Source organism: Erpetoichthys calabaricus, chromosome 3, assembly GCF_900747795.2.
Source record: "Erpetoichthys calabaricus chromosome 3, fErpCal1.3, whole genome shotgun sequence".
Taxonomy (NCBI): domain Eukaryota; kingdom Metazoa; phylum Chordata; class Cladistia; order Polypteriformes; family Polypteridae; genus Erpetoichthys; species Erpetoichthys calabaricus.
Window position 1 is genome coordinate 96,569,145 of NC_041396.2, and position 14,507 is coordinate 96,583,651.

General features: G+C 39.5%; 1 protein-coding gene across 1 annotated transcript in view; it reads right to left on the reverse strand.

The window, feature by feature from the left end:
- Window positions 1-14,507, reverse strand: part of slc5a6a (solute carrier family 5 member 6a) — a 143,646-nt gene that overhangs the window by 73,633 nt on the left and 55,506 nt on the right. The window contains exons 2-4 of the mRNA XM_028797206.2: window positions 6,831-7,325; window positions 5,557-5,622; window positions 1,041-1,092 (exon numbers count right to left, since the gene is read on the reverse strand). Of these exons, the coding sequence (XP_028653039.2) occupies window positions 1,041-1,092; window positions 5,557-5,622; window positions 6,831-7,169 (457 nt within the window). The 5' untranslated portion in view covers window positions 7,170-7,325. The remainder of the gene's footprint in view (window positions 1-1,040; window positions 1,093-5,556; window positions 5,623-6,830; window positions 7,326-14,507) is intronic.

Sequence of the window (14,507 nt, forward strand, 5' to 3'; positions counted from 1 at the left end):
CAAGCTCTGCAATGGTCCGTCATGGTGAAGAGAGAGCTGAGCCAAAAGGCGAGACTGTCGATTTACCAGTTGATCTACGTTCCTATCCCTACCTATGGTCACAAGCTTTGGGTAGTGACCGAAAGAACAAGATCGCGGATACAAGTGGCCGAAATGAGTTTTCTCCGCAGGGTGGCTGACTTTCCCTTAGAGATAGGGTGAGGAGTTCAGTTATCCGGGAGAGACTCAGAGTAGAGTCGCTGATCCTCTGCATTGAGAGGAGTCAGTTGAGGTGGTCAGGGCATCTGGTCAGGATGCCCCCTGAACGCCTCCCTGGGGGGGTGTTCCGGGCATGTCCCACTGGAAGGAGGCCACGGGGCAGACCCAGGACACGCTGGAGGGATTATATCTCCCGGCTGGCCTGGGAATGCCTCGGGGTCCTCCCAGAGGAGCTGGAGGAGGTGGCCGGGGAGAGGGAGGTCTGGGCTTCCCTGCTTAAGCTGCTGCCCCTGTGACCCGACCTCGGATAAGCAGTGGATAATGGATGGATAGATAATCAGCAAAATGAAAAGGAATAAACACTTGAAACATATCACTCTGTGTGTAATGAATCTATATATGAGTTTCACTTTTTGAACTGAATTAATGAAATAAATTAACTTTTCAATGATATTCTAATTTATTGAGATGCACCTGTAGTTATTATATCGCTTCCTTTAAAAACTGTTATATTGCACATTTCTAACTGCTATATGTCTTTCTAACTCTCTACATCTTCCTATGGCAATTTACTTTTAGTGTCCTTTTAATTAAGGCAGACACTATAAATTATCATCGCTGGTTTGAAATAGAAGAAAGACTACTGCCTGATTAAGTTTAATAGCAAGATCAGTTTGCTTCAGCAGAATTCTTTTTCTATTTAGGTTAATATTATAACAATCTTATTTCTTCAGGGGGCCTGGTGAAGGTGCGGTTATCACGTCTGGTAAAACACTGTTATAATATTGTTTCCAATTAAAGAAAGTACTTAAATTACCATGGTGGCCTGGTAGCCATCTTACCTGCATTGAGAGCAAGAGCAGGAGCATAAAGTACCACACCCATGTAGATAACCTTTAAAATAAATTAAAATTGTGATACGCATTAGTATTCATAGGCATGTTAAAGTTACCAAGGCAGAAAATACTGCAAACTGATCTATACTATTTCATCTTAATTAATGAATAAGTTTAGTATTTTTCAAGTCAGTTACTTTTTCACATACACAGCATATATATGTATTTGCCACACAAATTTGTGATCTCTAGTTAACCGTTTTCTGTAAATAAAAAAAAAAAAAAAAAAAAAAAACCCACTCACCCCCACTGGTGCTTTACAACTGAGGTAATGATGCATGAAGCACCATCAAAATTAAAACTATAAAAATGTATAGAATGTCTTCTTTGAGTTTCAATAAGAGAAAACATGCCTTCTGTGTTTCTGATGCATGTTTGTGACAACAGAAGGAACCTAGACTAATAATCTTATTGCATATTTCTGAAACTATTTTTCTCAAATAAGAATACTTTTCTAAGACAACTAAAGAATGTGGATCATCAGCAACTAAAACACCACCTCTAGTCATTCATTTTAAAATGACAACCATCTCGGTCTTTTAATCTACAGGTATTGTCAACCCACAAAAAACCATGCCACTGTAGCTGAATTTCTAACCAGAGATCATATACCTATATAGCCTTACCACTATGGAGCTTTACAACTACTGCAATGATCTTAGCTACATAAATGGAACCAGCTATACAAGATTTATAGTGAAATTTATAATGAAAAAACCCTGCAGCTTTAAGGGTTTCTTAAAATGTTCCTTCTACTTTCCAGCAATATTAATTGAAGAAATTGTTTCCGCACCTAGGTGACAACAGCCTGGAATTCTTACTGCTTAACCATTGAGTCAAATGGATTGTGAGAACAGGATTAAATATTCCACAAATATTTTTTTACAACTCATACAACACTTCTCTATGAACAGACATTTGCACTGGCCAATTGCAAACCCAGGTCACTGCTAAACATTCTTTGAACTTTCTTGCATCCTTTTTCTGTATCTTGATGCTATCCCACTGATGTTCGAATATCTGAATCAGAGAGTTTGTTTCTTTTTGTTTTTCACATTGTTACTGAAAAGAAAGGTCTTTATATAAAATACCATATAAGTAACGTATAAAAATCAAGAACTTCTGTGACACAACAAGCTAGGACTGGTTGTCACTTACAGCCACCAGGACCATATAAAGTACTATTTATAATGAAATTTGAATTCTACATGTGACACAAAGATAAATCAACATTAAAGCAGATAAGCGCACACTCTGATGTAAGGCTCCCTTTCATCCTGTTGTGGAAAGGTTAAGGGTAAGGAAGACACACATTGACAGGCTCCTTCAGCTGAACAAGAAGGTTTAGTTCATGAAAAAAGAAGCTACCCAACAAAAGATACAAATATTCAGCTCCTTTCACTTCTGGCAGCCCATGCTCGGACAAGAGTACCTTTATCTTTACAGCATATATCATACATTTATAGCACATTTTCTTTTGTACCACTTTGGTCCTCTGCTTCCTATCATCACTTCGTTCTTCCCCAAACTCATCTTTTGGCCTTTTGCTTTGCACACTACTTTCTCTCTCAATATAGTTCCATTAAATCCAAAATAGCTTTTACTGTTAGTACAAAATCACCATTGTTGTTTCCATGGCATGTACCATTCTGATTACAACATCCATTGCTACTGTGAAAAGTAATGGTCTGTCTCAGAACTCTACAGTACTGAAATCTGACATAATTTCAGTATTTTCACCCATTTGCTATTCCTGTCCCCCTTCATGTGTCTTTATATGTGGATACAGTCTATGGCATTAATAATAACAACAGCAACAACAACATTTATTTCTATAGCACATTTTCATACAAACAATGTAGCTCAAAGTTCTTTAAATGATGAAGAAAGAGAAAAAAGATAAAATAAATACATCTAAGCTTCTCAATGCTCAATGGCTTCCACCTGTGATTAATTGTAATCAGTGTGATTAGTGAAGCATAAAAACAGCTGTTCCTGGAGCATTCCCTTGCTTGGTAGTGCAACTGAGAGCAAACAACTGACTATGGGTGGCAAGCCACTTTCAAAAGATCTCAGGGATAGAGTTGTGGACAGACATAAGGCAGGATATGGATACAAAAAAAATCTCAAATGCTTTATCAATCCCAAGGAGCACAGTAAAGTCCATAATAAAGTAAGTGGCAAGTGTTTGGTACTACTAGGACCCTCCCTGGATCCGGCCATCCCTCCAAACTGGATGGAAGTGCAAGGAGGAAACTGGTAAGAGAGGCTACCAAGAGGCCAATGGCCACTTTGAAGGAGTTACAGGTTTTTTTGGCAAAGAGTGATCATTGTGTGCACATGACAACAATATCACAAGCGCTCCACAATTGTGGCTTGTTTGGGAGGGTCGCAAGAAAAACGCAACTTCTCAAGGAAGGCCACATTAAGGCTCGTTTGAGCTTTTCTAGAATGCACTTTGAAGATTCTGATGCCAAGTGGAAAAAGGTCTTATGGTCAGATGAGACCAAAATCAAACTATTTGGCCTCAATACCAAATGGTATACCTGATGGAAGTCCAATGCAGCTCACCATCCACAACACACCATACCTACAGTAAAGCACGGAGGTGGCATGCATCCTGTTGTGTGGGTGTTTCTCTGCCGCAGGACCTGGGGTTCTCGTTAGGGTAGAAGGAAAAATGGATGGGGAAAAATATCGTCAAATACTTGAGGAAAACATGCTACCCTCTGCCAGAAAGTTGAAGATGGGCAGAATGTTCACCTTTCAACACGACAACGACCCGAAGCACACAGCAAAATTGGAGAAAAAAGTGAATGTCCTCTTGTGGCCCGGTCAGAGCCCAGATCTAAATCCCATTGAAAATCTGTGGAAAGATTTGAAGATAACAGTCCACCAACGCTCACCATCCAGGTGAGCTACTACAGCTATGCAGACAACACATAGCTGTATTTATCCATAGTGCCTGATGATCACAATGTTCTTGGCTCTCTAATCCAATATTTTTTTTTCCCTCCAGCCTAACTGGAGTTTTTTTTTCTGTTCTCCTGGCCATCTGACCTTACTTTGTTTTGTTGTTATTTATTCTTTAATATATATTGGCTAATTGCAATTGCACGCCCAACCCACACCCCGCCCCCCCCAAACAACTGACCAAAGTAAACTGATAATCAGAAACAACTGACAGGACATGCCATAATTGACTGCAGTTAGCCTTGTTGTTTCAATCAAAGGAAATTCAACAAGAGATGAGGGAGAAGAGTTCTTCAAAACTTACCAATCAGGAAAAAATTACAAAGCTAATTTTAAAGTTCTGAGATTCCACCACACCACACCACACCACAATGACAACCATGGAGAATATGTGGAACAGTAGTGAATCTTCCTAAGCAAGGTTGGCCTGCAAAAACTACTCCAAAGGCACAGTGACAGCTCATTCAAGTAGTTACAAAGAATGCCAGAACAACATCCACAGAATTGCAGGGTCTATCCAGAATCAGCTCAAGTCAGTGTTGATGACTCCATGATATGAAGGAGATCAAGTAAGAATGAGATTCATGGGAGAGTAGCAATGTAGAAACCTCTGTTTTCCAAGAATAAAATCAGTGCTCTTCTTGAATTTCCAAAGAAATACCTGGATAATTCCAAGACCTCTGAAATAATGTTCTATGGACAGACAAGTCAGGAGCAGTACACGCAGGTCCAACTATGTCTGGCATAAAGCATACACAGCATGTGACAGCAAGAACATCCTAATTAAACATAGGGATGATAGTGTGATCATGTGGGGATCCTTCACCACGTCAAGACTGGTAATACTTTGTGTTATTGGAGGAATCATGAATTTTGCACTTTACTAAAATAATCTGAAGGAGATTGTCTGGTCATCTGCCTATGAGCTGAAAATGGGGTTTAACTGGAATATGCAACAGGATAAAGACTCAAAACACAAAAGAAAATCTACAACTTAATGGGTCAGAAGAAGCAAGATTAAAGTTCGAGTGGACACGTCACACCCCTAACTTGAACCAAATAAGAGATGCTGTTGCAGGACCTTAAATGAGCAATTCACATTCACACACCTGCCAGTTTGATTGAATTAAAGCAGTTTTGCCTAGAGTAGTGGGCTATCATTCCTCAACAAATATAGGAAAAGCAAGTACTGAAATTATGGGGTAATTGATAACTTTGATTTCTGAATAAAAACAGAAATGATTTAAAAGCTGTATTATGTTATTGTAAAGATTTGCCACCTCTAATATTGCATTTTGTTTAAAGATCGGAGGCCATTCATAGCATAAAATATCCAAAAACGAGGATGTTAGAACATGGGCAAATACTTTTTTACAGCACTGTAAACAAAGAACATATGTGGAAATATGAAAACTATGTAAATGTTAAGTGGAGAAAACACTATCCTAAGCATTACAAACTGGTTTTAAATCATATTTAGCGCACTTACCATTTGAAAAATAAAAGTGACTGTGCCACATATTCTTGTGGCTGTATTGAAACGTAGCTCCAGATACTGAAAAGAAAGACAGGGTGAGGGTAAAAAATAAATAAGTAGGTAAAGAGTCCTTGTGCTCATTCATTAAATATCCACTGACCAAACATATAGGTATTTATACTTCCTAGGTTCCACCTTTGAAAACAAGACAAAATTAAAGCATAATGCTATTAACATCACTGCTTAGCCAAGATACTTTCAGTGAAGAGTTAATTTCTCTATGTCTGCACAGTTTTTTCCTCTAGTTTCTTACCACAGCCAAAAGATGTGCAAGTTGTGTTGACTGGCAAAACTAAACTGTCGTGTATTAATATGCTATGTATATACATTATGTGTTTATACTTTTATGGACTGGAATTCACTGCAGGTTTTGTTCCTGTGTTGTCCTGATGCTATCTGTATGGGTTGCAGCAAACGGGGACACTGTAATGGAATAAGGGGTCAGGAAATGAATGGATAATTGGGTGAACAATTTATATCTGGAAATCAGTATATGTGCATTAACCTCACTTTCAATGGAAGGGGGTAGAAAATAGCTTAATATGCTTTTTATTTATATGAAAATTAATTTGCTACCAAAAAAGTAAGGCTAACTCTAGACAGCATGTTTTCAGCATCTACAAAATAGTACAGGTATGATATAATGTAGCATCCTTTTTTTACTATATACCACTATACTGTAATTTATAATGTACCACAGAGAAATCATGTAGGATGTAACAGTGAGAATAATGTTTTGATTCTTTTTCATTGTCTACTAGATTCTGTAGGACTCCAAAGCCTTTCTTATTACCTCTCCTCATTATGAAGCCATTCACGGATGTAATAGCATTACACTCTTTAGTAATTTTTTTTTGTTTTTTATGATGACGTTAAGCTTGTCAACCAAATGAAAGTGATGTTACCAGACAACATATCACTTGCTACAACCACTGTGAGAAATAAAAGTTTAGTACTATGCAAATTAACTACATAACTGGGGACAAATTGCAAGTTGTGTATATGGGAATAATTATTACTTTAAACATTGATGCTAAAACAATATGTTAAAAGAAACTGACAAAAAAGTTTGGATGCCTTACTGAATCAATATACAAGGAAACAAAAGCAACACTACATAATGAATAAATGAAGAGGCTTCACACAAACATGCCTAAGACTTAGTTACTAAATACTTTAAGCAAAGCAAAAATCAATAATAAAGACTAAAGATGAAATAAAAGTACCTGGTAAACACTTGTGAGTCCAAGTCTATAAAAAATGGGGATGAATATGTGTGCAGGAATAAGTAGTCCTAGTATGTAAGATACACCAAGGAACCAGTATTCGGTACCCGATGTGTATATTTCAGCAGGAACACCTAAAATTGCTACAGCTGACTGAAATGTAGCAAGAAGTGAAAGTGCCACTGGAAGAAAGTGCATGCTGCGGTCTGCCAATAGGAACTCCTGAGTGGTCTGCTGGCGTCCCCCACTAAATGCATAGTAAAGTCCAATTCCTGTTGATAACAGAAGGAGAAGTGCAAAAATGACATAGTCCAGTGTGGAGAAATGCATCTGCACCATGACTACTTAAATATAATTTCCACAATCCACAGAAATGAATGCTAAAATAAAAACCACAATCTAAAGCAGCTAAGTAGCATGTTGTCTTCTGTGGGGTAAAAGATGGGTTCCATTCTGTCTCTGAAATTGCTGGCCAAGTTTCCAGAGATTACAGAGCTGCAAAAGAAAAAAAAACATTTTATAAACATACACTATTTAGTCATCAACCACACAAACACAAATGCTGTTTTAATGGGGTCAGAAGAAAATAAAAGCACATAATCAATTCCAACATCATAGACAGTGTACTTTTAGATGCAATTACCTAACTCACATTAATCGAAAGCTAAACTGGCAACGGCATCATTTGTGTGTATAATGATATTAAGTTATATCAGTTTTCAAGCTATATCAATTCTGTTCACTGAATGGCGCACTTTGTACCTCACAGATTCCCTGTTACAACATACAATTCAGGAAATCTGGGTGTGCCAGTTGATCATTTATCTCAGTTGAATAAGTAACAAAAATATGTACTTATGGTAGAAGGTTATTCTAGTACAATCTTACTTGGGGATAAATGATGATGGTCACTCTCTTTATTTAAATAAATGTTCAAATGCCTTTTCATTTTTTCACAGTGCAATTTATTTATTAAAAAACTGCTTGTATGGAATCTTATTTGATTTTAATAAAATCAATAAAATGCTTATAAAAACTGCATTTTTATAAATAGTACTAATCACTCAACTATGAACAAAATCCCAAAAACAATTGTGTTTCAAATAGCTTGTATTGAATAATTTAACATACCCCTCCCATCATTTAAACAAATGATGCAAATTAATATTTAAAACAAACATTTCAATGCAAAACAGTACCCCATAAATAACAAATGACAAATAAATTAAAGTAACTATTTGTAAAAATTAATCATAAAAAATATGGCTGAGCAGAGTAACCAATTAAGTAAATCCCCCAATAGTCATATTATATGAATAAGGACATGTCACCAGTTAATGGTCTACTAGCCTAAGTTAAACTATTCAAGAAATGTCAATTCACACAACCCAGACTTGTGTCTGGGGAATAACCAGGTTGCACAACAACATAGCCAACAGTCCTGAGCTGAAGAAAATATTCTTTTATTATAAACAATACCTTTCACATGTTATTTTTCAATAACACATTCACAATTCTTATTTATTTTATCCTCCAACATTCTCCTCAGGCAAGTTTTGACCATTTCCTCCTGACTCTGACCCCCCGAATAACATAGGACGGCTCCTTTTATTCAGGACCCAGAAGAACTTTGGATGTCTGGATTGTACATGGAATAAACACAAAAGGACGGCAATTCCCTGCAGCTATCCCTAGTGGCACCCACGGGACGCAACAGGGCTACCCAACTGGACTACAGCTCCCAGCACACACTGCAGGTATGTGTATGGGTACATCAGTCCAGGAATGCTGTCACTAAGTGTAATATGCAAGAATACAGTTTTCAAGTGTGGTCTCCACATGTCCAGCTACTACAGTGACCATCCAAGCCAGGCAAAGGTCTGTTGTCCAGCCCTGCATGATTGGGTAAGGAAGCGCTATTCTCATTATCATTGGCTTTTTGTGTTATCTGTCAACATATGGATGGAATGAATTATAATGAATTTCTGTCGACCATGGCTTATGTTTCTATTGAGAAAGTTGTTTTGCAATAATTACCTATTGTTTTATCATCCAGCCCTAGATAGGCATTGTCAGAAACAATACTTAGTTAGGATATGTCATTTAAACAATGCTCAACTGGTACTAAGGAGCCCAAAGTGTGGCAAGAAAATATCCCTTACACCCATTTCAGGGCATCATTATGTTTGGGACATAGCAATGGTAGGTACATTAAAGCAGTCAAAATGACTATTTTGTTGCACAATCCTTGCATGCAATGACTGCTTGAAGTCTGTGATTCACAGACATCACCAGGTGCTATCTTCTCTGGTGATGTTTTGCCAAGCCTCTAATACAGTCATCTGCAGTTCCTTGTTGTTTCAGGGGCTTGTCCTCTTAAGTTCTCTTCAGCTTTTGGAAGACATGCTCAATTGGATTTAAAGTTGGGTGACCTGCTCGGCCATTCAAGAATTTTCCATTTTTTAGCTTTGAAAAACTTGCCTTAGCAGTATGTTGTCGGATGATGCACTATCCAATGAGTTTGGAGGCATTTACTGTAATTTCAGCAGATGTTTCTATACATCTCAGAATTCACTGTGCAACTGCTGTCAGCAGCTACATAACCAATACTTGTGGCAGCCATACTCACCCAAGCCAGAACACCCTCAGCACCATGTTTAACAGATGATAATATGTTTTGGATCTTGGGCAGTTTCTTTCGTCTCCAAACTTTATTTCTGTTCTTTATTACCCTGATAAACATTAATGTTTAGTCTCATTTGTCCACAAGACCTTTTTCCAGAATTCTGCAGGCTCTTAAGTACTTTTTTGCAAACTGTAATCTGACCATTCTGTTTTTTTGACTAACTAGTGGTTTGCATATTGAAGTGTGGCCTCTATAATTCCATTCATGAAGTCTCCAGCAGATACTAGTCTCTGGCACATACACAGCTTCTTTGACTTTCACTGGTACAACTCTTGTCCTCATGATGAACAATGGCAATTACAGACTCCAAATGGTAGAAGCAAGCCTAGGTATCTTACACCTGCGCTAATGAAGCAATGAAACGCACCCGAGTAATCACAGACACATGTGATACCAATTGTCCCAAACATTATGGTGCTCTGAAATGTGGTGGTCTATGTATAAAATGTGCTGTAATTTCTACATGGTTAAGACCAAAATGTATGAAGATATTCTTAAACTAAAGTCTGCAATGTGCACTTTAATCATGTCTGAATTGTTTGAATTGTAATTGTGGGGGGCGGCACGGTTGCGCAGTGGGTAGCGCTGCTGCCTCGCAGTTGGGAGACCTGGGTTCGATTCCCGGGTCCTCCCTGCATGGAGTTTGCATGTTCTCCCCGTGTCTGCGTGGGTTTCCTCCGGGCGCTCCGGTTTCCTCCCACATTCCAAAGACATGCAGGTTAGGTGGATTGGCGATTCTAAATTGGCCCTAGTGTGTGCTTGGTGTGTGGGTGTGTTTGTGTGTGTCCTGCGGTGGGTGCCCAGGATTGTTTCCTGCCTTGTGCCCTGTGTTGGCTGGGATTGGCTCCAGCAGACCCCCGTGACCCTGTGTTCGGATTCAGCGGGTTGGAAAATGGATGGATGGATGTAATTGTGGAGCAGAGGGGATACACCAAGAAAAATTGTGTCTTTGTCCCAAATATTATGAAGGTTTGAAATGGCATGGTACTGGGCCTCCAGACATTCCAGCATGGGCGTGGCAGGAAAAGCAACTTTATTAGGGGATTCAACTATGACTGCATTATCATCAAGAACAGATGACCACCCAAAAATACAAGTGGCTAGTATTTGTCACATGGTCAAAAAACATAGCGAGGATGACACTATGCAACAAATCTCTCTATTATAAAAGGAAATCCTGAGACAAGACTATTTCAAAGAGTTAATTTCAAGTCCCGCAAGACGAGACTTTGGCCATGAGATTTTTTTCAAGTCACCCCCTCCTCTCAACTATATTCAACCATGGAAACAGTCCTCTCAACTCTCATTCGTGTGAATGCTTTTGAGAGACACAGTTCCTGTTCTCTTAGCTCTTGTAAATGTTTACGTTTTTCTCACTTTAAGTTCCCCCTAGTTAGACAAAAAATAAGGTCTGAATAAATTAAAAATAACTAAATATTCAAATTATAATTAAAATTAGGTAAAATCTAGGTGTTACTTATTTGTATGTGCCTTTTTATAAGTTATCCATATTACTAACCGAGAATGCTAAACCGGATGATGGACGCAGGCCCATCCGGCAATGGGCCGTAGCTGCAAAAAGACGTACTGCGCAGGCACAAAAAGAGTCCGCGAGAGTCGGCTGAGGAGCCGAGAAAGGCGGACAAAAGAGGGCGAGAGAGGCGGATGAGGGGCCGCGAGAGGCGGACAAGACCACAGAAAAAAGGAGTGAGCACAGGAAAAATGGAGAAATGAGGCGCAAAGAGCACCGAAAAAAGGAAAAGGCACATAAAAAAGTATTCAAACGCAAGCAAAGCACGAAACACATTGCACACGAAACTAGACCAAAAAAAAAAAAAAAAAAAAAAAAAAAGAGGCTCGCGCACAACAGCAAGGCAAAACCCCCCCCCCCCCCCCAGGCACCGGACGGGACACACACCAAGAGGGGGGATTCAACAAGCCCATGGAACACAAAAAAAAGAACACAAAACCACCCCACAGACCCTACAAGCAAGGGACGGGACACACACAAAGAGGGGGATTCAAACAAGACACAGGAACACAAAAAGAAAGAAGACGCTCGCGCAACAACAATCCTCACCCCCCCCCCCCCCCCACACACACATCCATAAGAAGTGACACCCAAAGCCACATATTCTAAAGTGAACGTCAACACCTTCACACTAGACAGCATAGGTGTCAGCATAGGTGGATCTCCTTACAATAAAGCACTATTAACCGTTCAACTGCAGAAAAGGAAACATATTAACAGTGACTGCGATCCTCCTTATTACTTATCCATATTTCGCATGCTGAGAAAGAAACAAGTCATGAATACACGGTCACGGGTACAAAACGAAAAGGAAATGATAACAGGAACAAACACATGAACACGAAAGAAACAACAAAATAGACGGCTATGCAGCATAGGTGGATCTCATTACAATAAGGCACTATTAACCATTCAACCGCAGAAAAGGCTCCATATTAACAGTGAGTGCAATACTCCTTATTACTTATCCATATTTCTAAAAGAAAAAATGTCTCGACTCCAAAAACGCAAAGCTCAACTAAAGCTTCTAACTAACGATGTACCTAAAAGTAAAAACTTTATGAACTGCATTAGACCCTACAATAGTTCATTTCCTGTTGCATCTACCGGAGTAAATATCAGGCCACCAAAAGGCAATGGACCATACTGCTTTTGCATATGTGCACAAATACTGCATCGCATTGGAACAGTGCACCCTGAAACAAATCAACAACGCAAATATGCACAAATCTACATCCTAGATCCACATTACGCAATCTATCAATCAAAATGCTGCATCGCAACAGGCACGGATTCAAAACGAAACACCTCCCGTCTCAGACATACGTTAATGGCAGCGAAGGCTACAACGGGCTTCTCACACAGCACAGGCAAATCGATTACAGCTCCAAAACAACACGTCCCAAATAGTACACATGCAACAACGCGCCTCTCAAACGGCACAAGGAAAACATACACCAGGAAAATTCATTCGGATTAATGAATGTCATTTGCAATCATTGTCATTCAGTTCACTTCCCTGAAGAAACAACTGGCAATACAAGTTATACATTTACACGTTGTTGTCAAAAGGGTCAAATTAGACTGCCTTCTTTACATTCATATACTGAATATCTACAGAAGCTTATAACTGACGATGTACCTGAAAGTTAAATCTTTATCAACTACATTAGATCCTACAAATCGGTATCCACTATGAACATTAACGGTGGCACTGCACGTGACATCCGTCTTCAAAAAATGTTGGTTATTGATGAATGTTCAATGGCATGAAGTCACTTACTCAACACCATTCATAAACTTCTACAAACGTTTATGAATAATAATATTCGATTTGGAGGAAAGGTACTTTTATGAGGAGGAGATTTTAGACAGTGATTAGCTATTCTTCCAGATGCCATGCACTCAGCTATTGTTCAGTGCACCTTAAAATACGCAGACAATTGGCATTACTTTCAAAAGATACAGTTAGTAAAAAAGATACGATGTCCAGAACCAGATCATAACAATTGCTTATTACAACTGAGAGATGGTACACTCACCAATACAGATGGACTTCAGCCACATATTATTACAATTCCTCAAGCCTTTATCTGCGACGACTTAGTTACAGAGAGATTTGGAACAGCAATCTCATTAGACCAAATGCCCCTTTTAACACAACGCACTATATTATGTCCAAAAAATATTAATGTGGAAAACATAAATACCCAAGTCATTCCATTACTTCCTGGAGAGACACAACTCTTTCTAAGCTCTGACAAACTTGACTCTGATCACAACAATTACCATCTTAAATGACCTTACAAGTTCTGAGCTGGAATTACCTTTTACACTTAAACGGCGTGTACAAAGACATTTTCAAATGAACCTTTACACTGTGCCACACACTTTATTGTTTGCTTTCTATTTGCATCATCTACACCGTCACACTATTCTATATCTCATTCATACATCACGCTCTTTGTCATTCCCAACACCAGGGGTTGGCGAGCGAAGCGAGCAGGGGGCGGAGCCCCCTAGTGTTTATTATAAATACTTAGGCAACTTATTTAAATACTAGCAAAATACCCGCGCTTCGTGGCGGAGAAGTAGTGTGTTAAAGAGGTTATGTAAACATATCCATATTACTAACTGAGAATGCTAAACCGGATGATGGACGCAGGCACATCCGGCCATGGGCCGTAGCTGCAAAAAGACGTACTGCGCAGGCGCAAAAAGAGTCCGCGAGAGTCGGCTGAGGAGCCGAGAAAGGCGGACAAAAGAGGGCGAGAGAGGCAGATGAGGGGCCGCGAGAGGCGCAGGCGCAAAAACAGTCCGCGAGAGTCGGACAAAGGCGGAGAAAAGAAGGCGACAAAGGCGGATGAGGGGCCGCGAGTGGCAGACATGACCACAGAAAAAAGGAGTGAGCACATACAAAAAGGAGAAATGAGGCGCAAAGTCAAACGCAGGAAAAGCACGAAACACATTGCACACGAAACTAGACCCGAAAAAAAAAAAAAAAAAAAAAAAAAAGAGGCTCGCGCACAACAGCAAGGCACCCCCCCCCCTACAGGCACCGGACGGGACACACACCAAGAGGGGGATTCAACAAGCCCATGGAACACAAAAAAAAGAACACAAAACCACCCCACAGACCCTACAAGCGAGGGACGGGACACACACAAAGAGGGGGATTCAACAAGACACAGAAACACAAAAAAGAAAGAAGACGCTCGCGCAACAACAATCCTCAACAATCCCCCCCCCCCCCACCCACATCCATAAGAAGTGACACCCAAAGCCACATATTCTAAAGTGAACGTCAGCACCTTCACACTAGACAGCATAGGTGTCAGCATTGGTGGATCTCCTTACAATAAAGCACTATTAACCGTTCAACTGCAGAAAAGGAAACATATTAACAGTGACTGCGACCCTCCTTATTACTTATCCATATTTCGGATGCTGAGAAAGAAAC